Source organism: Ambystoma mexicanum, chromosome 7q (assembly GCF_040938575.1).
Source record: "Ambystoma mexicanum isolate Mex_15411 chromosome 7q, UKY_AmexF1_1, whole genome shotgun sequence".
In the NCBI taxonomy this organism is placed as follows: Eukaryota; Metazoa; Chordata; class Amphibia; order Caudata; family Ambystomatidae; genus Ambystoma; species Ambystoma mexicanum.
Genome location: NC_090941.1, coordinates 913,555,487 through 913,582,790, shown reverse-complemented (window position 1 = coordinate 913,582,790; position 27,304 = coordinate 913,555,487). Strand labels below are relative to the sequence as shown.

The window sequence follows — 27,304 nt, the reverse complement described above, 5'->3', positions numbered from 1 at the left end:
GGCAGTTTGGCGCTAGGGCTGTGCCTTTCTCACTCGCCCTCGACTTCCCTGGCCTTTCCCTATTCCCTAGCCCAGGCGTCCTTAACGGCTTACAAGCTGGTTAGGCATATGGCCTATGGCTGGTTAGCTGGACACCAGGAGCTACCTTTGGCTATCCAGGCTAACAGATGCTGAAAAAAAACACCTATGTGAATTGAACTCTCTGTGCATGATACATGGATTTTTTGCGCCGAAAAACAGGGATTTGCCTGCAAATCCCCATTTGCCTGCAAATCCCTGTTTGACAAATGGGGATTTGAAGACAGAATGGCACACAAATGTCTGTTTTTCGGCGCAAAAAATCCATGAATCAGGCAGTCAGTGTTTGGGACAAGTTATAAACAAACATTAGGACACATCTCTGCGACATTTGAAGCATAAGGAGCATAAATAATGGACACAATGATATGTCTCCATCTTATTTGGTAGTTTGATTTAGCAGAATGCCATTTACTAGCTCCTTGTTCCCCAGTGGTAGCTCCTGGTCACTGGTAAATGCTGTATACCCAGGAGCTGTGTTTAGCTCCTGCTTATCCAACCTTCATTTCAAACCCTGCTTAGTAATATTTTAAAAAAAAAAAAAAAAAAACTTTTGCTCACTCTCCCCCATTTGCAATTTCACTTTGCTCCTCTATGCCCCTCACTATTTGACAGTATTTCTAGCCCCCAAATAAGTAAACATCCCTCACTATTTGTAAAACATCGCACCCTGCATCTGTACCTGCACAACCTCGACACAAACCACCTAGAAACACACTTGCACACAGAACTCAGGCATTTCCAAACTGCATGAACTAAAAGAACAGCACAGCTTCCTTTCATTTTTTCTTTCTCTACTTAACAAATCCAGCTCACCTCTTTTTCAGATCCCGGTGGATGAAGAGACCATGTACATAGAAACGGAATGCAGTATAAAACCCAATAACACTGAGTCCATACCCCTTTACCCAGTGATATGTAAAGGTCTACACTGCTCCATGTGGCCAGGTCTACACCATAAACCCTTTATGTAAAACTGGAAAAAGGGGCTCAGAGTCCGATGCCAAAGCATTGGCTGCATATAGTCGCTGACCAAAGCACAGAATAAAATGCCCAGTTTGGTAATCAATTTAGGGCATACTGCCGTCATGCTGGATGCATTTTAATTTAGACATTAAAATGGAATACCAGGCAGAGTCCGACTTCAAGCTATTACAGCTGTGAATACTGTGTTTGAAAGCACAACAGTAAACTAAATTTCATGAAGGTGATTTGCCACATTGGTTGTCCATTAACTTCAAAAAGTGGAAGGAGAGCCTAGGCGGTATGCACTGTGCAGGATATCATCAGCACTAATGTAATGAAACAATCACCATTATTGACAATGCGAAGAGTAAGAAATGTGAACAAATTTTAGTTGCATCCAAAAACAGTGTTTGAAAATGTTTAGACAATTACGTTGCTTTTTATTGGTTACATATTTTGGTGGACCGTACTTCCAATAGGAAGAACCATACCTCTAGTATGAAGAATCAACTGTTTTAAATCCAATATTTGCTACTTGAAATGCTTGCTATATGAATAGCATGTATCTTTCCTATGCTAATAAGTCCTTGTGCTTGCATTTGTTTTCAGACAATACCTCCACGGGCATGCTGGAGGTGCACTTCCACACTATGTTCTTGTATTTAATCACGGTGTAATCTTTAAAGCCGCAAGCAACTAGCCAGCCATAAAAAGACATTCACCACCTCAATGCTTTACATGCAGACAACACAGCAATTCTTACATGCCAAGAGTCAATCAATGGCCAACGGCTAGTGTAGAGTGAACATTGTGTCCAGATTTAATTAAATTATGTTTGATATTTATTTGCAATCATGAATACCAGTTGGTATAATAACAGTCAGAAAATCTAAAAAAAAACACAAAAATAAATTAAAAAAAAAGACTTACCGTTGGTCTCCAGGTCCTGTACCAAGGCATGGGTATCAAATGTTACCTTCCTCTGTTCTAAAGGGGTTATTTCCACTCTTCTCATATCATACGCTGCAACAACTGCTGATGACACAATTCCTGGAAAATAGTAAACTTGCAGTGAGTATTCTACCATAATTTATACAACTTTGGCAAAAGTAAGGGCCACTGGTGCGCAAATATTGGCCTGTGTACGATGTGATCAAAGACTAGATCAATGTTCACTTTAGTACAGATGTTCTCCTCCGTTTACTATCCCCTTGGATAGCATCTAATGAAATCCAGAGACCCCGAGATGTAAATGGTGCAAATCCCATTTGCCTAGTGTTAAGTGCCAATCGTTGGTCAGCATTGTTGAGGATGGTGCAGTGGTTCTGCAATTCTCTGGCAACCAACATACCTTCTTAAGAGTTTTGCCTGGACTTTCAACAATAGCTAAACCATGGGAGCTAGGTAAACTAAGGGAACCCTTGCTTGTATTGATAAGGAACCTCGATGGGAAATGATCACAGTCTCTAGAGAGATTCCTTCCAATAAAGGCCAACTGAGTACAGAGACATGATATCCTACAAGGTTAAGTCCTTTGGGCAAGTCCTGCTATACAGAACTATCTGCGCCATACCTCGGTTCCATAGTGTTTTGCTCTATTTGATTTCAGTGCATCTGCAAAGTATACTCAGTAACTCTTCCTGTTCTAGTGCTCTTACACCAAGGCTTGAGCACTAACAAGCACACCACCTCCCATGGGATATGCCTCTCATCTACTTTTGATTCCCCAGCTTAACTGGTGCCATACAAACATACCTTAGCTATGCGCTTGAAATCATTTTTGAAAGGAGCCTCAGTATTCATCCAGAAGTAATTTAAAGTATAATGGGCAAAAAGTAATAGTTTGCAGCTCATGTGGAAATTAGATTTGTGGCATACCATGTACTAGCTACTCAATCCCCAGAGGAAGCTCCTGCTTACTGGGTGGTAGCCCTACATGGGAGCTGCTTTTAGTTCCTGCTCATAACATCTTTACTATTAGTGAAATATTGCCCAGCTGTGAAAGAGTTCCAAACGAGTTGTGAAAGACAGTTCCAAACGCAGAAAGTCATCAGTCTGTTAGATATTGTCTAGCCGATCATGAAGGGATATTTTCCTGCACTTGAAAGATTATGGCTTTGCAAGGACACGGCACGGCTGGTGCCATTATGGAGAAATATGTGTTTTCTGATGCAGTTTGAGACAAGTTTCATTTTTCTTTTCTTTCCTGATGGACTGCTCAGCAAGGTGGCACAAATGGAGGGTTTGAGATTAGACTACTCTGTAGACACCACACCCCAATAGCTGGCTGCTGCTTCCACAAGCATATTCACTTTGGCATCCAGTGCCCCAAGCCATACTGAAAAGGCATGGTTGCTAAGGACATTTGAGCCGCTGTGATGCAGAAGAAGTAATCCCTTTTGGGTACCGACAAAGTGGGACAGTTGTAAGAGGACATAGAGCCTCCACTCATTTGAGCGCATACTGAGGGAATGGTGATCAGCTGGAGCTGAGAAACCCATGAGAGAGGAGACGCAAGTGCAATCCTAGTGAAGGCTCCAGGCAGCTGGTGAAAAGGTGAGACTGAACAGAGTACAGTATTTTAGAAGCAAGTAAAACACATGTGAAGGTGAAAACAGATCTTGCTGGATGTTATTTCTGAAACTAATTGACTGTGTGGTTAATATCAAGATCTTGACTAAATTCACTTACTAGATACTTACTAAATACATCATAAATAGATATGGACTACTTAAAAAGGGACAAAATGTGGGGTTGGAGACAATACCATGCTTGCACATAATTTATCACCTGTTCTGCACCAAGCCTTGTCTAAGACAAACACTGTAGGGATAGCCATTTTAATTCACAGGGATGCCCCCCCTTAGTCCATCTGAGGGTTAACTTGTTTGCAATGATAGGTTGCTTTTGATGGAGTCATATTTGGACAAGCATACAGATACACTATAGACATCTAATTCCCAAAAGGAAAGTTTTATGATGGACTACTTTCAGTTATTAACGGGTGTTACAAAAGGGGAGCAGTGTGGCCTGGGACAGTAATTTGGTTAGATCAGGCTCACAACAGGAGCATCGGCCCTTGAGCAAGCTGAACACATGATGCAGGATCTCAATGATATCTGGTGGCATCTCGATCCACTGGAGCGATTAGTCCCCCACAACCCGTGGGGACAGATCTGGAATAAATGAATAAGCATTAAGCGCGTCCTTGCTTTACTAGACACCGGATTAAGCATGCATCAGTGGATGTAAAGTTCAATAGTGTATATTCGTTGGCTCGTTTCCATTCAGGTTTATTGTAGTTCATGAGTTACTTTTCTTTCTACCGCCTTCCATGTGGTTGAACCATAGAAATTCAATTTTTAAAACACATTTATTGAAATGTTCAAGTTAATAAAAACAATCTAAGAACAGGCAAGTAGACAAGGTTGTATCAATCACAAACCATAGTAGCAACAATAAACCATTAGGGAAGGGAAGAGGGAATAAAAAAGAAAGAAAAGAAGTAGAAAGATGAGGACGATGGAAGGAGGGAAAAAAGGAAGGCAAACCACAAGCATAAAACTCATTGAAAAGCATAAAACTCATTGAAAAGATCCCAAATGAGTATAAAAATTTTTTCTTGACCTGGTAAGTTACTCTTTCTCTACATGAAAGAATCAATAAATTATGTAGCCAGTCTTCTGCAGAGGGCCTGAGGTCGCTCTTCCAGCACTAGAATCTGCTTCTTGACCGCAATTAGAGCTCAGTAGGCCCAAAAGCGTAAACCAGCAGACAAATTAAGCCCGATTGCAAACAACCCCAACACACACAATAAAGGATCACAAGTAAACGCAAGACCCAGAATGAGGTGCATAAGCTGGAGGACATCCTCCCAAAACGACTTGATATTAGAACACAACCAGAACATATGTAGGAAAGTACCCGCATCAGATTTGCAATTCCAAGTCATCCTGAACCATTATACACTTTTTCATTATCCAGGGAGATCAATAAATACAGTACAAAATCTGTTGCTGTGTATATATCCGATCCAGATCAAATTTAAACCGGTACGGACTAGAAAACATACGTTTCATTCTGAGATTTCATACCCCAATTCAAAACGCCAAACTGCCCACCCATGATCGGAAGCGTTATTTACTTCAGTAGGAGTGAGAAGTTTGTATAGAAGCAAAGGAGAAATAGGAGTGCTCCTAGCCAACAGTAATGTAATACAGGGGGGACGGCATGTAAAGAGGCATTTACAGGTGAAAACAGTTTCAAAAACAGTACAAACAGCGTTATAACGACAAACTTCTGAACTATTCAATTTATATTTAAACCATAGGAATTCGAAGGCGAGCATAGAAACATCACCATGGACTTGTCCTAATCTCCAAATACTAGCAGCTTGCCAAGTGGACCAAGAAAGGCGTATATAGTCAGGGTTTTCCACAGTGAGGACTCCAGACTCAAAAGAGACTTTACACCACCAATCTTGCAACTTTTCTTCCAGAACATATCTAACAAAAGGCAGTGTCTGATCAATAACCGGCTTCTTATCCATACTAAGCAGACAGTTCAAGGGAACAGGGTGAACAGAATTCTTCTCTATAGCAACCGAGTTAGGACAATCAACCACCTCACTCTTTAGCCACAAATGTAAAAGTTTGAAACGTGAAGGCTCTATGATACAATGCGACATCGGGGAATCCAAAACCGCCCTGGCTCATTCGCCGCATGAGAAGATCTTTAGGGATCCTTCATCCCCAACCGTCTACTCAAAGAAAATTACAGAAAACTTGATCAATTTCCCAAAGTAGATCTCCTGGCAGGGAAACAGGGAGCATACTAAATATATGTAACAATTTAGGAAGTAGGGCCATTTTAATTTCATGAACTTTTCCCCATAACGTCAGATTTAACTTCCCCCCCCCCCCATTTTAGACATATGTTAATCACAGCAAGCTTGGATCGGACATTAGACGGCAACAAGGTATTAACTTGTCTGGTAATATGTATACCCAAATATTTGAACCCACATTTCTCGCCCCACACCTAGTAACCCTCCATGACATGAAGTCGAGATTGGAAAGACCAATGATTTAGATACATTTACTTTATATCCAGAAACTTGGCCAATAGATTGCAGAGCCAACAGCAATTCCCCCTATACGAAGGACCAAGATCAGAGAGTAAAAACCGAAAGGTCATCAGCATATTAAAAAAAAAACAAAAAAAAGTACCTTAGATACCTGGCCTCCTATTGAATTACCCTTAATACCCGCATTCTCCCTGATTGCAACTGTCAAAGGCTCAATGAAGAGATCAAAAAGCAGCAGCGATAGAGGAAATCCCGGACATGTGTCTCTACATATAGGAAAGCTAGTCGAAAATACAACCACCAACTGCGACCATAGCCTTGTCGTCCTTATACAATGCGTTGAAGAGTTACAAGAACTGCGGTCCACAGTTCACCGTAATCAGCACTCTCTGACGGAAAATCGCTAACCCCGTCAAACCCCTTGTCTGCGTCAATACCAACTGCAGCAAATGCCCCAGGAGAGTTACCCTTAAGGTGTACGACATCCAGGAGCTCCCTTAGATTATTATAACTATTCCTGCCAAAGACAAAAGCTGTCTGATTCCGGTGAACTAGCTTAGGCAATAGGATTTATCCTTTTAGCATAGATCTGTAACGCTCACCTGATTCCCGTAGAGGCGCCGGTCTTGACTGGGCGTATACCAGATCTTCAAAGGTGATGTGTAACACACGGCTGGCTCTTTGGGCTGGACCTCTGTGCACTGTATGTCTGACTCGAAGGGTAAGATGTCTGCAGATAGAAAATATGGGATTAAGGAACTGGGTTATTGAATGTCTCCCTCTTCTTCCCTTTCTCTTCTCCTGTAGAACCCCAAAGGTTAACGCTCTCACCTTAGGTAAATGAACGCCGTGCTCTCCATCTGCCTCGGGGCAGGGTGCTGTTACCAGTTTCTTCACTGGATAAGGGGAGCAGGCCTCTTGACTTCAGAGGACTGCTGTCCGTCGTTTACGGCACGAACGGTAAGTTTCGAGTAATTCTAATGTCTTTAAAGTCTTTAGTAATGATGTTTCTTGTTTTGCAGGGTTCCGGCGATGGCGGATGACGGGCTGAAGTGAGTTGAAGATGGAGCCCGTGTGATGAATAGAAGCGCCTGGAAGCACGTAAGTAAGCGCTTGTTGCCTGCTTCACGATGCGCTCTAACTGTCTTTTTATTTTGCAGGAACAAGTTCGGAGCGGCTGCAGGGTGCCGGAATACCCACTGGGTTAGATGTGGAAAGGAGTAATGGCACGTGAGTATTAAAGTTCCCCAATGTCTTTAAACGCACCTTGTTTTGTCTTTCAGATGCGGGATGCAGTGTGAAGACCTCCGGAGCGCACGAAGAGTAGGTAAGCCTTTGACTTTCAGATGCCGGAATGCAGCGCGAGGCGTTGGTGACAGCCGATGGACCAGGTAAGTGAAGAGCTGTCAATGAAGACCGTAATGCTAACCTGTTCTTTCTTGTCTTTATAGGTGTTGCTGAAGACTGGATTCAGGATGGTAAGCCTTTTTCCTTAGGCCCAGGATCAGATGCAGAAGACACGATGAGCGTTCTGCTGCAGAGGATGCAGAATAACGCAAAGCAAGATTCATCCATCGGGTGTGGTTTAAATAGCCTCCTGTAGTGCTTAGGTGTCTCCTTCCACAGCCACGCCTAGGTAAGAAAAGAGTTCCTGCTTTCCAGAAGAGTTCCAGTGTTCTGAATCTAGGGAGTGGCTCCTGCCCCACCCAACAGGAAAAGTAGTTCCAAACAGAAGAGGATCAGAGGCTCAACTGGCAGGCAAGTAAGCAGCATGGTCTGCTGCAGGTAAGTCCACCCAAGCATTATGAGCCCGGCGCTTCCAGCGCTGGGACTGGGCATATTTATGAGCCTGGTGCCACTGGCGCCAGGACTGGGTCCAAAAGGTCCCAATTGGGACTGGTTGGCACTCGGAACCTGGGTTATGGATCTGCTTCCAAGGGAGTTGGGAAAACCCTGACCTTTTGGAAGCAGAGATCATGACAAGATCCTGGCTACAAGCTTAATATCTGCATTCAATAAGGATATGGGTCTATAGTTTCCACAAATGGAGTGGTCTTTACCTGGCTTGGGGATCACAGTGATTACAGCACTGAATTAGCCATTTCTTCATTGGCAATAATCACCTTAAATAGTTTTACCATGGACTGAGCAGGCAAGGAACTGAAAGCCATATGAAACTCAATGGGAAACCCATCTGGTCCAGGGCAATTACCAGGTGACATCAATCCCATAGAAACTGCAATCTCCCAAGTTGTAATATCCCTACCTGAACAAAAGCCTTGTCACAGTCATCCAACCTTGGGGCATTAATTTGGTCTAAGAAATCAGTCATCCTCTCATCCTCAATGTGCTCATCATTACAATGTAACATCTCATAAAACCTACGAAAGCATTGCAAATGTCTTCATTTCTCCTAGTAAGAGGCCCAGTGCCATCTGTAATGAAGAAAACCTGCTTCCCCTTCGCTCCTTCCTTCAGCCTGCTAGCCAGCAATGCACCACACTTTTCCCAGAACACTTGCCCGGTATAAAACAAATCTTTCTCTGCTTTTATGTGTAATACATTGTCCAATAAACATTTGGCGGTCAGCATTGAGGACATGGAAGAAGCAGAAGGTAGGGAAGTAAAGACTTCCACAGACCGTTTATAACTGGAAATTCCAAGGACTGGTAGAGAGGACATAGCTTGACTGTCAAGGTTTCTTTAGTAACAGTTCAAACAACTAGTTGAGAGCTAGAGGGCTTGTAGCCAATCCATGGGGTCTATATGAATAATTAGAGTGACCTTTGACAGTTTAAACTGGTCAGTGGCGTTTGTAGTTCATTACTGATGTTACATGAACTGTTGAGGTAGGTGTGGTTGGGGCAGGCTCGATCTGGCAATGATTGATGGGAAGTGGGATTTGTGGGCAAATTTATCCGGTAAGAACATCAAAGAATATCTGTCACCATCTCGTGCAGCTTCTCAATGCCGTTCTTTCCCCTCGACCCCCAGACCTAGCCTTATCTTCTCTATTATCCTCCTGTGACTTACTGACTTCTTCACTTCTATGGTTCTGACCCTTTACTCCTCCTTTCCCACGTCCTCTTCAACTCATTCTCACTCTTCTGATCTTCCTCCTTTTTCCCCTCACTCCCTTCACTGATCTAGATAATATAGGAAACCTGAGGGCGCCCTCACATTTACTCCCCTTGGGTCCTCTCCCAGGTGGCCAGGGAAAGGCCATCGCTTTTGGTTCTTGACCCTGGGGGTAGAGAGGTGAGTGAGGATCACCTGGATGGAGGGTCCTTGGGGATTGGGGAAGAGGACGACCTTAAGGGAGACACAGTATTCCACCCTACGCATTCCATGATGATCCAGTAATCCCAGGAGTGCATATGGGCTATTGTTGCCTCTTATCCTCTAGCCAGGGCAATAGACTATAATATCAATCTGGAAATTACAGAAAGAAGGCAAAAGCGAGGAGGGTTAATAACGAGACATATCTCCCTTTCCCTTATGAAGACCAACCCGCCCATCCCCCCGGCCTTTATGGGCTACTGTAACATCTCCCACATTTTCCAGCATTCAACCCACTATGCTACTGGGACGAGGAAGAGGCGACTAAGAGTAGTGAACACTAGGAAATAATTTCACCACTCTAGTACTGAGACGAGGAAGAGGCCTGCAGAGTATTGTGGTCACTTAGTAAGCCCAAAGGATATAAAAATGTAGGCTATTCACAAGGAAGGGGGGGGGGGGTGCAAAGCAGGCTGGAGCCGGAAGCTGGAGAACCGGAGAGAGAGGAGCGAGGGACAAGTGCAGAAAGCCGTCTCATGCAAGAAACAGAGACGCTGGTACTGAGGCAGGCCCAGAGAAGGTCGGGAAGTCCTATGCACCCTCTGTATCGAGCGGAAGCAGGAGCTGTGCGGCACCAAAGCACTCCAGTTATCGCTGACCTGCAGGAGAGAAAGCCGCACTCTCCCAGACCTCCACGAGAGAAGAGCAGAGTGTGGAAACTGGAAAGGTACAGCGAGGAAAGGAACAAAGCAGACAGGAGCTGCCGCCTGAAGCCAGTGTGTGGAGATGGGAAACACTCATACTGGGGCGCTCTGAAAACCGGCACTGAGCCGGTCTTGAATGTCAAAAGTTGTGGAAACGGTTCAAAGCACTTCTAAATACTGAAGCAAGTGCTTATAATTGTGAACTGAATGAAGGTAGTGTTATCACGAATGATCTAAGGCAGTTAAGTCCACAGATCAGGCGACTTCTGTGATGGCAGCACCAAAAGACCACTACTGTGCAGTGAACACAAAGCACACGCATACACATAATGCAGGAGCTGCTTTCAAGACAGATGCAGACATTTGCTTTAGACAATATATTGCCATTAATAAGTAGCGCTCGTGGGTTCAGCAAAGCATGCGCATAGCCGGTTGCTTGATGTTAGCAGGAGGTGATGAAGAGGACATGGTAGCTTCCCCCCTCTAAATACAAAATAGCAGCTTCCCGTCTTCAACGGCTAAGTTTCGCACCAGGCAGATCTGATAAGAAACCAAGGGCAGGAAGCACGATACCAAACTAGAAATACACAGATAAAGTGTATAAAGCCAAGTGTAGCAGTTTTCCCCTGCAGAAAGACCTTGACTAGAAAAAGGTTTTAAAATGGGTCTAGGAACGAACAACATGCTTTTTTCTTGGCCCTAGCAGAAGCACATTCACTCCAAGGGAAATAGCCAAAAGTCAAACACAGCACATGTCTCTATTTTGTACATAGGTACATTATGTATGCAACGCAAAGCAAAGCGCAGGTTCAAGCTCTAGACTAGCTCTGTAGGCCAAGAAAATGACGCACACACTTTAGGAATACCATGTCCCACTTTAATACAAAAAGCACAGGGTGGGGACACTGCGCCACAGAAGAAATCGTGGGGGTAGGGAAGAGCCATCCATCACAGGTCCCCGAACAGCAGGCCCGATCGATAGGAAGTTGTGGTCACTTCGCATGCAGCCCAGAAAGGCCTGAAAAGCACGGGTTTGAATGTGGAAGTTGAACCATATGCATTTATTCTGAGACTGAACGCATGCTTGATTATGTTACACCACTCCTGATCATACCATAGCTTAGTATAGACCAACATAAACTCCATGTTGCTCAAGCTGGCATCTTAAAATTATGAATTGTACTTGATCTTTAATAAATGTAAATCATGTTTTTAGCTTACGCAATAGCACTCTTCACATGTTTGGTAATATGTCACGTTATAATTGCTGCTTCCATAGCAGGTGTAATGAGAAGTAGAGCTGGTAGAGAACAGAAGTAATATTAAATATATTGACTTGCTACCTTCAAGTGTCAGTTTCACATTTTTGAGTAATGCTTCATAATGAGGTGTCTCTGAGTTCAGATGAATTACACAAACATTTTTCCTGGCTGTATTATGTGAAGGGGTGCAAACACTCATGGGAACAGTCTAAGCGCTAGACTAAATCCCTAGGAACATCTCTTGCCATAGACAACGTTTGATTTCTTGCCCACTTCACACAGCCCTATTTTGGGGTGGAGGGAGAGGGGGGCAAGGGATCACACTCTATAGGGGCAATTCTGTCAAGTGGCACCACCAGCAGATGAGACGTCTTCGAGATGACCAGAGCATTACCAATATTTAAATAACCTCATGTCCCAGTCACAGGAGAAGGACAGGGCAGAAATGTTTTTCCAATAAGAGATTAGAGTGCGTACAGAAGATGGCGCACAATTAAATCAATATTCCCATCCATTGTAGAATGGCTCTATATGATTGTCTCCAAGCAGCACACTGCCATGCAGTGAATAAGAATTTCACAGTAGACGTGGTGCAGCTTGGTGGTTTGCCAGCAGAATCGCTCTTTACTTAAAGACCCCAGCTAACAGGACAAATAATGTATATGCAACTCTTCTAGTGAGAGGAGACTTAGACACCATTCAGTATCGCCCATACCAGTATTCTGAATTGGCTTTAACACATACAAATCATGTCAACTGGTTTGGAGGTAATCTAGTTTACCCCAGACGGGTGCAAGGCATGGTCCGTTAGTTAAACCCAATCTGTCACTAGAATTGGCATCCCTACATATTATTCCCACCAAAAATATTGCCGTACATATGGTCGTTTGTCTCGCCATAGGCAATATTGTTTTTGGGGGGGGATCATGTGCGGGAGCAGGAGTTGCAGTGGTGTTCCTCGCACATTTAAAAATAATGTGAGGGTTGCGGGGTGTCCCCCACAGGGTCCATGGCTCAATATCGCCGCAAAATATATGGCAATATTTTTGTATCGTAATATTTTTGCTGGAATATTAACACGTGGAATCCTAGAATTCTTGCCCCGGTTTCATCCAAACCGTGGGGGTCCGTATTTGCAGGCTGACTACCAATTGTTAGCCACCCACTTTCATACAGTGTGTAACATTGTGCTGCAATATGTAGCTCATCAGGGCATAGCACCCGAGCAGCAACCTCAAGGACAGCTGGATGCAGATGGGGTACAACTACAGACATTGAGAATAATATTGGGATATTGTCCATCCAAGAATGAAGACATTCCCAAGTGGTATTCAGAAAAATTAGGACAATTGCAAGCTGCCTATCCACAAGTCACCCCTCAGCACAGACATAGGGCCCTAGCCATGTGTCTTCCTTCTGGCTGCACACCGCCTCTAGCGAGCTGCGACAGCTGGATCTCAATCGATGGCTTTATTTACAGCTGATAGGCACGCCGTCCATTACATTACTAGCACTGATACTAGCGGACATCATGGGAACACAAGGCGCGGCCGCAGCCATGAATTTAGGCCTGTCTATCGCATCTAACAATTATCAAATGGTTGAGAGCATAAGCCTAACCCTTATTAAAAGGAGAGCCTGCAAGGTTGAAAGTCCATAGGAAACTGTCCCAAATGAATGAGCAAGAAAAAAGGGAGCAATTTAGAGACATTGTGACATCCACCCATCAATCGCTGGGCAGGGATCACTTGGGTAGAAGACCTGCAGAGACACAGAAAAAGAGTAACAAGGAAATTAAGCCAGCCAAAGAAACACATCACGAAGGAAGGCCCTCAAAGGGACGAGGATCGTTCCATGCTAAAAATGGGAACAAACCACAGAGGTGGCAATTGTCGCCCATAGAGGAAGGAACAAGTTACTTACCTGTAACTGTTGTTCTCCAGCATGGGTCTGGCATGGATTCACATGCTCATGAATATTCCCCGTCAGGCTGGGAATCCTCGGTAAAGAAAAAACCAGTATCAGTTTCGTTTCTGATCTGTCTTTCGTAGTAATAACCAATCACTGGTCTCTGCGTCATACTGACCACAGCCAATGACTGCCCTCTACCTAAGCACCGCCTCTGGCAGCCATCTTCAGATTTGGAAGCACGTGAAGTGGCAGTATGACCAAGTGAAGAGCCGCAGAGGGGTAGGCGGGAGGGTTCGCATGTGAATCCATGCCAGACCCATGCTGGAGAACAACAGTTACAGGTAAGTAACTTGTTCCTTCTCCAGCATGGGGTCTGGCATGGATTCACATGCTCATGAATAAAGAATACATAGCAGTAACACACATGCACAACCACGGGAGGTGGCAAAGGCTCAACATTAAGCAGTACATCAAACTCAACATTAAGCATCTTACCTCCTCACCAGGCTCACCTCAGGCGAACAGGTTGCGCAGCACTGCTTGGCCGACCCTGGACTCCTCCCTGGAATCCCGGTCGACGCAGTAGAATTTCGTGAAGGTGTGCGTCGACCTCCACGTAGCAGCCCTGCATATGTCCAGCAGGGGCACACCAGAAAGGAACGCCGTGGTAGCTGCGATCGCTCTGGTGGAATGGGCTCTCGGACGGCCAGGCAGCGGTCGGTTTGCCAACCGATGACAGTACATGATACAGCCGGAGAGCCATCTGGAAATGGAAGCCTTCGAGAGAGCCTTCCCCTGATTGACAGGTCCAAAGTTCACAAAGAGTTGCGACGTCTTCCGAAAACACTTTGTGCGGTCCATGTAGAACTTCAGCGCTCTAGCCACATCCAGCGAGTGCAAAGTCCTCTCAGCCGGCGACGAAGGCGACGGGAAGAACACAGGCAACACCAAGGGTTCGTTGAGATGGAAGTCCGATGGTACCTTGGGCATGAAGGAGGGGTGCATCCTGAGCACTACCCTCGTGTCGTGAAAAGTCAAGTACGGGGCCTTGCAGGAAAGGGCCTGGATCTCTCCCACCCGTCGTGCGGAGGTGATGGCCACAAGAAACGCTGTTTTCCACGACAAACTTCAACGGGGCCGAGTGCAGAGGCTCGAACGGAGGTCCCATGAGCTTGGTCAGCACCACGTTGAGCTCCCACGCCGGGGCCGGAGCCTTCACCGACAGGAACGATCTGAACAGTCCCTTCATGAACTCTTTCACCAGACGATGAGACCACAAGGACGTCCGGCCCGTGGTTCTGGTGTATCGGGAGATCGCAGCAAGATGAATCTTGATGGACGCGTGTGCCAGTCCAGCTTTGGCCAGCGTCAGTAGGTACGGCAGTACCTGGGGAGCCGTAATCCGTAGAGGGTTAATCTTCTGTGCGTGGCACCAGACAGAGAACCTCTTCCATTTGTGTCCGTAGCATTTAAGAGTCGAGGACGCCCTGGCCTTTGCAAGAACCTCTCTGCAGTCGGCCGGTATGTCGTATCCTCCAAACTCTAGCGCTGCAGGAGCCAGGCCTGCAAGTTCAGCGATTTCGGGTCGTGGAGGATGGCGCCTCCTTCCCTGGAGAGTAGATCCGCGTCCACCGGCAGCTTGATTGGCGGGGACGCCGACAAGTCCAGAAGGTCCGGGAACCATATCTGCCTCGGCCACGCAGGTGCGACGAGGATCATCCTGCAGCGTGACCTCTTGAGCTGGTTGACGAGCCGGATTAGCAGTGGCAAAGGAGGGAACGCGTAGAGGAACAGGCCCTCCCAGGGGAACGAGAAAGCATCGCCCATGCTCCTCGCCTGGGGAAACCTGCTGGCAAACCTCAGGCACTTGGAGTTCGTCGCCATCGCGAACAGGTCGATCTGGGGTGTGCCCCACCATCGGAAGAGGCGATCCACTAGATCCTGCCGTAGTTCCCACTCGTGGCACGAGCGCAGCTCCCTGCTGAGTGAGTCGGCGATGGTGTTTTTTATCCCTGCCAGATGAAACGGCACCAGAAACATCCTTTGGGCGACGGCCCAATGCCACAGGTCCTGCGCCTCCTTGGACAGTGCTGGGGACCTGGTTCCGCCCCGTTTCCTGATGTAAAACATGGTGGTGGTGTTGTTGGTGAAGATCCTCACCACCTTGCCCTTGAGGGACGGAAGGAAGGACCTGAGGGCCCAGAACACTGCACGGAGCTCCAGGACGTTGATATGGAGGGACTTCTCCGTCGGGAGCCAAAGGCCTCTCGCGTGCAGATTTTCGGTGTGCGCTCCCCACCCTTCCAGGGAGGCATCCGTGGTCACTGTCTCCTGATGGTCTGGGGTCTGGAAGTCCATGCCCGCCGTCAGATGCGCGCGGTTGCCCCACCACCGGACCGCTCGGCGGAAACTCTCGTCGAGTGTGATCCTCTCCTCGAAGCCGCCCGTCGTTTGGATCCAGCGCGCGTCCAGGAACTCCTGCAACGGGCGCATCCGGAGCCTGCACATGGGAATGAGGTAGATGCAAGAAGACATCATTCCGAGGAGGGACTTGATGGACCTCACCTTGGCCGCGTCGGAAACCAACATCCGCTGTACCTTGCCCAGAAGGGACACTGTCGAGCTTCGCTCCCAGAAACAGTGCGTTTTGCGCGGGTACCAGGTGGGACTTGGCGTAGTTCACGGAGAATCCCAGGTCCGTGAGAAGTTGGACGGTCCTTGCCGTGTGCTCCACGGCGAGCTCCCTCGTCTTGGCTCGGATGAGCCAGTCGTCCAGGTAGGGATACACGTGGATCCCCTCGCGGCGCTGCTGCGCCGCCACCGGTGCAAGGCACTTGGTGAACACCCTGGGTGCCGACCGTAGTCCGAAGGGGAGGGCTTTGAACTGGTAGTGACGCCCTTGGACCACAAACCTGAGGAATTTTCGGTGCCCCTTTAGGATGGGAATATGGAAGTAGGCATCCTCCAAATCCAACGACGACAGGAAGTCTCCTTCCTCCAGCTGACCCACGACGTGCTGGAGGGTGACCATCCGGAACTTCTGCGCCTTGATGAACTTGTTCAGACGTCGCAGGTCTAGGATGGGGCGCCATCCTCCCGTCTTCTTCTTCACGAGGAAGTATCTCGAGTAAACTCCGGAGCCCCGAAGCCTCTTTGGGACGAGTTCGATGGCGCCCTTCCTGAGCATCGCCTTTACCTCCAGGAGAAGCTGAGGGACGTGAAGCTATTTCCTGGCCACGGGGGGGACGCGCGGGCACCTTCTTTGAAACTCGAGCGCGTGGCCCCGGGCTAAGGCGTCCAGCACCCAACGGTCGGTGGAGATGGACTCCCACACGCTGACGAAGCTCGCCAGCCGGCCTCCCACCGGGGTGCTTCGGTGGGGGCCCGACTCCACGGCCGGTTCAATCCTGTTTCGACGAGGTTTTGCCGTCTTGACCTCCTTGGCGACGACGGCAGGGTCCGCCAGACTTGCCTCGTCCTCTGTAGGCCTCCTGAGACGACGAGCGGGCCGCTTGACGGTAGGTGGAGAAACCGCCGCCGGAACCTTTGGAGGCGCCCTTGCCTCCGCTGCTCCGAAAGGGCGTCCGTCGTTGCTGAAGAACCCCAAGGGCCCGGGCCGTCTCAGTGTCCGCTTTAATGGCCTGAAGGGAATCGTCCACTGTTTTCCCAAACAGGTTGTTCCCATCGAACGGCATGTCCAGGACTCTGGTCTGTACGTCTTGACGGAAGTCCGTAGCCTTGAGCCATCCACGCCACCTAAGGCACACGCCGTTGCCCAACTGGCGAAACCCGGTGTCGGCGATGTCCGTCGCAATAGTGATGGCGTGGTCCGACGCCACCTCACCTTCCTGTAGGATCTCCAGGGCATCCGCCCTCTTGTCGTCCGGTAGGAAGTCCAGCAGGGGAGCCAGTGTGTTCCATAGCTCCCTGTCGTAGCCGGCCACGATAGCCAAGGCGTTGGCCGCTTTAATCGTCGTCGCTGCAGACGAGATGACTCTGCGTCCCATAGCGTCCAATTTCTTTCCCTCGCCGTCCGGTGGGGAAGTCGATGTGGAGGCCGCAGCCCCCCCCCCCGCTTTCTTCCTGGCCGCCGCGGAGACGACAGAGTCCGGGGTAGGCTGCGAGCGGAGGCACAGGGGGGCCGCGTCCGGGACCCGGTACTTCTTCTCGTACCAGTCTCTTCTAGCTGGCGTCGTGGAAGGGTTCTTGAGGAGGGCGAGGCCCTCATCCCAAATGTCGTCCAGTAGAGGCACCGCGAGGACCGTCTTATCAACGGCGCGAGGCCAAGAGGAAAGGAATCCTTCCTTTTTCTTCTCCTCAGGGCAGAGTTGGAAAAGCTCGGATGCCCTGGCGATCATGGAGTGGAACGATCCAATCTCGTCGGGCGGAGAAGCCCTGGTGGTAGGTGAAGACGGTAGATCCTCGTCGTCCGTACCCGTCGCTGCCGTGTCAGTCCCCGTATCATCCCCTCGGGTGGACGGGGAGGAGGGCTGGACGGGGCGCGACGGATGAAAAGGAGGTGGAGGGTGAATCCTTCTTTTCTTGGGTGGGGGAACACCACAAGGTCCCGGTTCAGGATCCCCCGACGGGAGAGGTTCCTCCGTCGGCAACGGTAGTCTCGTCCTTATCTCTGAACATAAGGACTGTATAGCCAACAAAATGGCCGCCGAGTTGTCTTGCGGCGCTGGCAGAGGGGAATCCGACGGGCGATCAGGGGCCCCGTCGGCACCCTCGACGATGTCGTCGTCACCTGCGTTGGGATCCATCCCGACGGGCCGGTCTTCTTCCACGCCAAGGCCGTGGCTTAAGACCTCAATCAGCTCTTCCTCCGAAGTTGAGGCCGAATCTACGACGACGCCCTGCCCCCCCCTTTTTCTTCCCCGCCGGGGATTTCACGGGGGTCCTATCGATGGGCACAAAAGAGGACTCCCTCCGAGGTGGCAGGGAGACTGAGCCCCGAGGTCGCCACCACTGGTGTAGCCTCCACAGGCTGAGCCAGGGCCGCCGCGACAGTATCGATAGAGGGCTTGGCCGGATGGATTAAGGCCTTCACCACCTTAGGTGCGCTCACCGCCTTATCCTTGAGGGGGGGGGGGACACTGCCTCGCTCCCCCTCCGATGGGGCCTTCGAGCTCGACCGGGGCCTCTCCAGGAGCTTCGCCGGGTGCTCGCCCTTCCTCTTACCCGACCCAGAGCGTAGGCTCGTGGCTGAAGGTGCCGGGGAGGGTGCGCCCTGCCTGGCGCCCGTAGAGCCCGACCGTTCGGCGCTCCCGGTGCCAGCGGACTCGCGGTGCTTGGCCTTGTGTTGGACCCCCGTCGCCGGGGCGTCCTCAAAGGTCTTAGAAGACCGCTCGGATTTCTTCCTCCTCTTCTCGCCTGACGGGCTCTTCCCTTCCAGCCAGTTGGCGAGACGTTGATGGCGGTCCTTCATGGTCCGCTCCGACATATTGCCGCAAAACGCACAGTCCTTCTCCACGTGCGTCTTGTCCTCATGTAAGCAGTAGAGACAAAAAGGAGTGTTCGTCCTCCTTAAAGACGTTCTGCAGCTGGCATCCAGGGCAGATCCTGAACAGCTTTCCGGGCGTCGAGCTTCCCTTCTCCTGGGCCATGTCCGGGCCTGAGAAGCTTCTGGAGTCCTCCAAAAGCGTAGCTCGACGAAATCTTCACCCTTGAGGGGCGCAGACGAATCCGACACGGGTCCCCGTTGATCGGATGGAGCGTCGGTGGAGCTTGAGGCTCTTTTGACCGAAAAAAAACGAAGTTTTTGAGAAAAAATGTGAAAAAATAGCACTAACGCTCGAGAGCAATAGCACGAGGATCCCAACACATGAACGTGCGGTAAAAATCTGAAGATGGCTGCCAGAGGCGGTGCTTAGGTAGAGGGCAGTCATTGGCTGTGGTCAGTATGACGCAGAGACCAGTGATTGGTTATTACTACGAAAGACAGATCAGAAACGAAACTGATACTGGTTTTTTCTTTACCGAGGATTCCCAGCCTGACGACGGGGAATATTCATGAGCATGTGAATCCATGCCAGACCCCATGCTGGAGAAGAAAAATATCCCGAGTATGGGCATAAAAATGAGAACCCTGTAGGCGATAGGCAGAGCCCGCAGTGGCAAGGCAACCACAGGGGTAGACTAGCATGGGGTAAGCCTGGAGGCCAGTCCCATTTAGACCTACTGACTATAATTTTAGAGACAGGAAACACATGAAGTCCACAGAAGTATGACACTGATGAGAGCCAGTCTCCTTCCCAACAGGCACAGACGCCAGACTGTTCTAAGGGAGAGGGGAAGGAAGTGAAGGTTGAGAAAAAACACACAGCAGCACTAAAGGTTTCACAAAATGCAGAGTCCACGCACTCATCACATCGTCCCCAAGACAAAGCGACACATGGATTGGATTGAGGTCCTATTAGACTCTGGATCTTATATTTCCATATTTGAATGCAGCCACAAGGCACTATTGGAGCATACAAGGGCACACAGGAATGCACAGATCACCACTTCCACTGGTCAGACATTGGAACATAATTAAGTCTATGTGGTGACGATTCAGCTAGAAGGCGAACACCCCAAAAAGATTGAAGTGCGTTTTTGGCCACAGTTACACATTCAATATAAAGGGCCGTTAGCATTTCAAGACTGGCCCCCACTGTATGTGTGACAAGCACCCAGTGGTGAGGAAGTGGTAATGCCTGCTTTTGCAAACGAAGTGGGGAACTAATGCAAAAATATGCAAGAAAATGGTCAGCGCTGGCAGCAGTGCAGCTGTTTAAAAATCATGTGGGGCATGATGAAGAATGTCCAGCACATGCAATTCCAGTGCTGAAACCACCCCCACCACAAAGGCAGTATCCGGTTAAACCACAAGCAGTTGCCCAAATGCAAGCCATAGGAGACCAGCTAATGGACCAGGGGGTAATCATAAAGCAAGCCAGGACACAACAGTCCAGTGCTCCCAGTTTTAAAACCTGATGGTACCTGCCGTTTTATTGTAGATTTTCGAATGCACATTGTAAGACGGAAGCGGTCCACAACCAACACAGTTCTGGATTGCTAGCCAACTTAAACAGATGTAAATATAAAACAAACCTCGACTTAGGCAATGGGTATTTCACACAACCTTTAAGTGTAGAAAGCCAGAAATACAGTGTATTTATGTTTAAGGGGACACATTTCCAATTCACTAGAATAATGCAGGGGTATAAAAACGTACCTAGCACATTCTCAAGCAGAATGCAGAGCTTGCTTGCAAACATTCCTAATTGTTGGCAGTATGTAGATGATATTTACATCACCCATGAGAATCTCAGTGAACACTTGCAACAAGTAGACCAGAGTAATTCACACATTGGCTGCAAAAGAGTACCCGATTAATTTTAAAAAGTCAAGAATAGCTCATCGTGAGGTTACCTTTCTAGGATTCACTCTTTCAGATGAGGGCAGAGGCTTGTCAGCAGATTTTCTTGAGAAGTGTGCCAGTATAAGACCTTCCATTACGCTTAGGCAGTTACAGGCCATTATAGGACTGCTAAATATGTTTCGAATTTTGCTGAGCTGGTGAAACCATTGTATGCTTTGATAAAACCGAATTTCAAGGCAGCTAACTGGCTGCTGTTAGGGAGAATTCTCTCTTTAGGCTGAATTTCCTAACCTAGTGAGTCCCCCAGCAGCTTTGCTGGATTTCTGGAGTTCGTTTTTTCCTCCTGCCATGAGTGAGACTCTTTCTCCCACTCTTGGACATGATTTATGGTGTTCCTTTCACTGCTTATGTGTTTTATGGGCTATGGGGTCCTTTACTCCATAGGGTCTCATGTGTTTTTACTATGTGTGTTACACAGCACCCTCCGTGCAGCAACACAGGGGTGTCATAGTGACACCCCACCATAGACTCCAAACCCTGGGACTGACTACTGTCTCCCAGGGCATGTAAAGTCACCATTGGCTTTACTAGTCCCAAATTATTAACAGAAACCAGTACAAACCATCATATTGTGGACGTGCTGGTCGGGGCAATTCAATTGCCCCGGGGTCTGTTAGTCGAGGGGGCACGTCTCCGTCCCCCCTGATCGAGTTTTGGCTGGTGGCAATGGAAACTACTTTTTATATTCGACCGCAAATATTTTCCTATGGGATTTTCCCATTGTTCGAGGCTACCAAATTTAATTATTTAATTCTCATAGCCGCGAACATACCGCCGGTTTATTTAATTAATATTAATTCTCCGGTTGGTATTTTTTGCCAAGACTCAATTCTAAAATGGCGTTTGTGTTCTCTTCTGTGACTCCAACCCAATTCGAGCCCTTTGTTCCACTTTTTGGCGGGCTTCTCCACAGAAGCCTCCAAAAGTGGTGCCACTCTGTCTGGGTACCACAGGGGGTGTGGGAGGGGGGTGTAGGCACCCTGGACCGAGTTACCTAGGTGACTCAGGTCACACTCTTGTGGGATTGGCCCAAGTGGTGAGCCGGAGTGAATGGGGGTATGCTGCATAAAAGCAGGGCTTTGGGGACTGGAACTTCAGAAGTCGCCACAGGACCTGAGAATCCGACGAGGGAGAAGCTGAGCCGACCTACCACGACGACACCACCGCTGGAGCCCTGCAGAACCGACTCACCACTTCCCGACGACAGAGAAGATCTCCCGGCTGGAGAGGCTTCTTCCCCTGACTGGTGGGCAGAACCAGTTTTCCTTTCTTTCTTCGCACCCCAGCCCGGTTTGTGGTCGAACTGCCCGTGCCAAGCACCCCGGCAGCCGGATAGCCACTCACCACTGAACCGCGAATCACCAGACTGCTCCTTGTACCTGAGAAACTCCGCGGCTGGTTTCTTCCCTGGCAGTGCAACGGACTCCTGTCTTCCTCCACGACGAGATCCTCTCTTCCCCCGGACGAAGCACCGACTTGCACCCGCTGCCAGGAACAACTGCCCCCGCTGGAGCGCTCTCAGCACTTTAAGGTACCATGTCCGCCAGGCCTCCCTTTCTAAAGCTTGCTACAAGGTAATAATAACTCCTTAACCTTCTGGACTGGGCTGGCCGACTTGACCCTCTAACTGGTCCCTTTCTGTGGTCCAACTCCTTTTTGAACCTTTACAAGACCTTTGTGCACTGCAACCGTGTGACCTTGGACGCATTTCGTTTGGATCCTCCGAAGGTGGATCCAACTTCTTGAACTCTAACTTCACGGTTTTACTTTGCCTTTCTCCCTTGTTGTGTTCTTGAAAAAGTGTTGGGATCAGTTTCAATTGGTTCTCTGCTTTTCTCTCCCTTTTTAAAACAAACTATTAGAGTGCCATCTACGTTAAGCGCTCACCGCTGTCTGAAAATAAGTGGGGCTTTACTTAAGACTTGTCTAATATTCTTTTAAGGGAGTGTATATCTTTTAGTGACCGTGTTTCTGAATTGCTTATTATTAGTGCCTGTGTGTTTTTCTAGATGTGGTTTTAAATAAATAATTATATCTATTTTACACCAAGCCCTGGTCAGTGTTTACTTGTTCTATTGTGTGCTCTTGACCTATTGTGAATACTCTGTATACTGCCTAACTCTTCTTGAGGGAAGTCTGACTGCTCAGCCACAGCTACCAAGTGAATCTGTGTGGTACAGACTGCTACCAAGTGTGTTTACTGCCAAACACCTGTAGTCCTAAATCTTTTGCAATGGTCCCAGAGGGAACTGCACAGGTTTCTGCCTAACAGCTGCCAGAACACACTCATATTCTGCACCAGGAATATTCATTAATGACTCACACGGGTCGTTTGCAGGACAGGAATACAGATAAAGACTTAGAGATAAACCTTGTGGTGGGATACAATGCGTTCACATACACAGTGTGCAATCTAGGGGAGACTAACCAATTCTGGCTTCAGTTCAGATGATTATGCAGAAAGAGAGACCTCTGGCAGCAAACAGAACCATACATATAAACACACCTTTAGCCGTCACAAAAGCTAGCATTCCAAATGCAAAGGCTTTAAACACTAGATGGATTCAATGGTCAGCATCTCAACATGCTCCAGATGTAACGTACCATTATAAGGCAGAATTGCAAAGACTGATTGGATTGAGTTGGACAATGGACACTGAACCCGACACCTCACAGCCTGATATGCCATGGTTTGATTTTTTTCCAGGTAATTTACTGCGATGGGTCGGCAATTCCAGCGTTAGCGACACGGTCGAAGTACGCTGCCGCGTGCACAGCAGTTGGAGGAAACTTCACACATGAATAAGCATTTATACACACAGATATTGCAACAAAGCATCTGGTAGCATGTCTGCCCAGACTGCTGAATTGCACCATTACTGCTCGCATTGCACCAAGCAGATTCAGGGAAGCCCACTCTAGTAGTCTCAGATTCAGATTACATTGTCAGGGTTTATAATACTGACTTGAATTGGTGGATGCAAAATGACTTCAAAGACATTAGGCATAACACTATTGCCTCCAGGCAGCTCTGGAAGCAGGTTTGGGATCTTAAACAGACTTGCCCTCTGTTATGGGTGATGCACACAAGAGCACATAGAAAAAATGCACGTTCATAGCACTGGCAATGCATTGGCAGATAAATATGCCAAAGAGCACACAGTGAGAAAAACAATAGCAGCCATAACTCGCTCAGCGACTGCAAGGGATGGGGAAACAAAAGAGGCTTGTTTAGGTATAGTACCTAGGCCAAAAGGTTTCCCCAAGTAATTATATTTATGACATTGAAAATAACAAAGCAAAAGTCACCATTCTTATGAAAAAGGGGATCCTATTCAAAGATTAATCCCCAATAGAGCAGACAGGGAAAAGCTGATACACGCTGGACTTGCATCTGCCCATTTTGGGGTGAGTGCAACTTGACAGCTGCTCCTTGATCGCTTCTGGTGGCCAGGGCTTCGACAGCAGGTGAAAATATATATAGCCAACGGTGACACATCTTTAAAGACAAATGTGGACCACAGCCAAAACAAAAACAAAAAAACAGGAGGTGCCTTTGAGAAAGGCAGCCTCGCCCTTTGAGATCCAATATATGGATCATATAGGCCCACTACCAGCAGTGAATAAGTACATTCTCTAGTAATAGTGGATTCTTGCACAGGTTTACCTGGACGATTCCTCAAAAGAAGGCAGACTGCAAGTCATTCAGGCACTTAGGGATGTAGTAGCGATGGCCGCAACCAAAACGATCCATGCTGACAATGGTCAGGCTTTCTCAGGGAGGGCCCTGAAGGCGGCCTTGGAAGCATGGGGAACAGAGTTGCAATTCTCGAATCCATTTTCACCTCAAACGAACGGGGTTGTGGAGAGAGCGAACCAGACCCTAAACGTTAGCCTAACTAAATGCATTTTGTCACTGGGAGGTAACTAGTTAGACCATGTGCCCTTAGTAATCAGGAGTGTGAATAATTTACCACGCCAGTCTCTATTCAACGGTAAGACCCCATTTGAACTCTTGTTTGGGAGAAAGATGTATATGCCTGATCTGCATACTCTTCCCATCCTCTTACCTAGGAACGAGCAACTGCTGACGACAACGCTGCAGAGGGAATCCCTCCAGGTGGAAGCTGCTGAGGCCAGTCCTGAGAACACTTTCAAAGCAGGAGGTTGGGTCCTGGAAAAGATCCATGACAAGACTCCTTTTGGAAGGTCTTACAGACCAGCAGTGCAAGTGATCAGAGTGAATGTTTCCAGAACTGCCACACTACCCGCACTACCACCTAAGCGAGGTAGTAGGCAAGTTTCTGTGGACCACCTAAAACCTGTCCCAGATGGTTACTGCGATGCTTCCACAGAATCTTCCTCTTCCAAGTGTGGAACCCACGGAAGATGAGGAAATGGAGATCTGGCAGATGATGAGGAGTGTTCACGATGAGGAAGAATATGGCAATCTAGAATTCACATCCACAATTCAGGAAGTACTGCAAGTCTGCCAATGTGAAAACAGACTTTCTCAAACGGCGTTATAAAATAATGGCAGTGTATTTCTTCCTACTGTGATTCAGCCTCATTTTATTCATCTCACTAACTTCTGGGCATTATCTGAGCAAGGTTTCCACTCCACCTGTAAGCAAAGAAGTTGTTCTCAAGTCTTTAAGTCCTTCACACATGTTAGAGAAAAGAGCCCCTAGAGCCAGGAACTCTAGCCTCAATACAGATGTCCCTCTAACTATTGGTCACGCGTGGTTGCCATCATTCAAGACCTACAATGGTCCAGCAACAAAGCTACAAGTTCACACATTTTCTGTGATTGATGAATCCAGACTGTTTGCACCCAGTAATCCTGTGTCTAGAACATACAGAGAACTGTTAAGAACTAGGCTTCAGACATTTGCACAAAATGCATTATTTGATGTGTTTGATCTCCATGAAATGCGGCCCCATGTGTGTTATGTGCGATATTACAATGCCTTTTTACTTGTCAAACGTGAGCCAATTATGTGGCCCAAATACACATTCTGACAACACTGTGCAGTGCCTTTCCAAACTGATAGTCCTGAATTCAAAGCACAGTTCCCATGTTTTTCACCGAGACCATATTAAGCAGGGGGTTACATGTTTGAAAATCAGTACAAATTCCCTCCTGAGCCACAATGCACAACACATGTATGTTGCAGATTCAGTCATCTTTGACAGATAATACTTTGCAAACATGACTGAACAAACATGGCGAGGAACTGTCCCTCTATGGTCTACTTTGGGTCAACAGATATGGCAAATTAAAGGGGTTCACACGTTAGACATGGCTTTTATATTCCCACAGTTGATGGTAGTTCTTAAATTATACGCAGTTCCAGACCACTTAAAGCAATAGGAAACTGAGTTTCTACCCTGAGTGGGAGAAGGCAGAAGGTGAGTTTTGGAGTGCATCCCACAGAGAAGCAAAAGAACGCAATGGTACCAAGCATATTACTTATGCATCAGGGAGACCTGTGTCATGGGAGGTTCAAGCAAATTAATGCAATAAAAGAAAAGCAGGACTCAGTGTGGGCCCATATAGGGCTTGGAATTCCCAGAACACATCCCTGACACAAGCTATATCCATAGGTAAGCTGTGCCAAGGAATGCTTTCACAGTATCACCTGAGTGAGGTGATACAATCTCTAGATAACTTCATAAGAGAAAACAATTGGACAGCTATCATGGAGTCAGCTGCTAGTCTGAGGCACACCCAAAGTGGGTGTATCAGGAGAGCAGCTACCTGCACCACCTTTGACCCTATTGTATCTTGTGTGGTGGGACAAGCATACCCAACAGGAAAAAGCAATAATGCAAATCCTGCAGACTGACAGTGAGGCAGTACAGCAATCATTTAATGTTTCAGATTCTAATGATCAAGCACTGCAACAGGGCTTCTATGCACAAGAGAGTACATATCAGATGTTGGGGTTTTGATTCAGAATGACTTATCTATCATTAGAAGCGACCAAGAAGCCTCATTAAGTCTTTCTGTAGTAGGGATGTAACGGTATAATGGTATACCGTTAAAGATACCGTGAACCACTTAATTGAACAATAATAACCGTCACATTGTTTATACCAGTATACCGTTTATATCATTAAGTCTGCTTTTCAATATGATTTGGAAAGACTGCAGTAAGCAAGTGCTGCGCAGTCTTGGCCTTGCACTGTTGGATGTGCCGTCTGCAAAGAAGTTTCAGTTGGAGCATTTTTTAATGCCATTCCATAAACCACACGTGCCTGACACAAAATCAATATGTTAGCAATAGGAAGAATACATACAGTGCCAAGGAGGAAAGGGGTTTACTTTGGGTTGACGGCTTTGGGGTTTATATATTTATAATGGATGTTTGCTAAACATATGACAATGGAGGATTTCCCTGGTTCTATCATTGAATGTACATATAATAAGTCACACTGCGAAATTCACTCATCTCTGTGGGTATTCCCTGCTGCCATACCAAAGGGTAACATGTCCGTGATTACTGAACACCTTTTGGCCTGTAAGTAAACTAAAGGCTATAACATAAAGAGAGTGTGTGTGTGCGTGTGTATGTGTACGCGCACA

The 27,304-nt window shown here is 47.6% G+C and overlaps 1 protein-coding gene across 2 annotated transcripts in view; it reads right to left on the bottom strand.

Moving 5' to 3' along the window:
* Positions 1–27,304, bottom strand: part of CCDC90B (coiled-coil domain containing 90B) — a 382,474-nt gene that overhangs the window by 286,709 nt on the left and 68,461 nt on the right. For both annotated transcript variants that reach the window (XM_069639861.1, XM_069639862.1), the window contains exon 2: positions 1,975–2,094. In XM_069639861.1, coding sequence (XP_069495962.1) covers positions 1,975–2,094 — 120 coding nt within the window. The remainder of the gene's footprint in view (positions 1–1,974; positions 2,095–27,304) is intronic.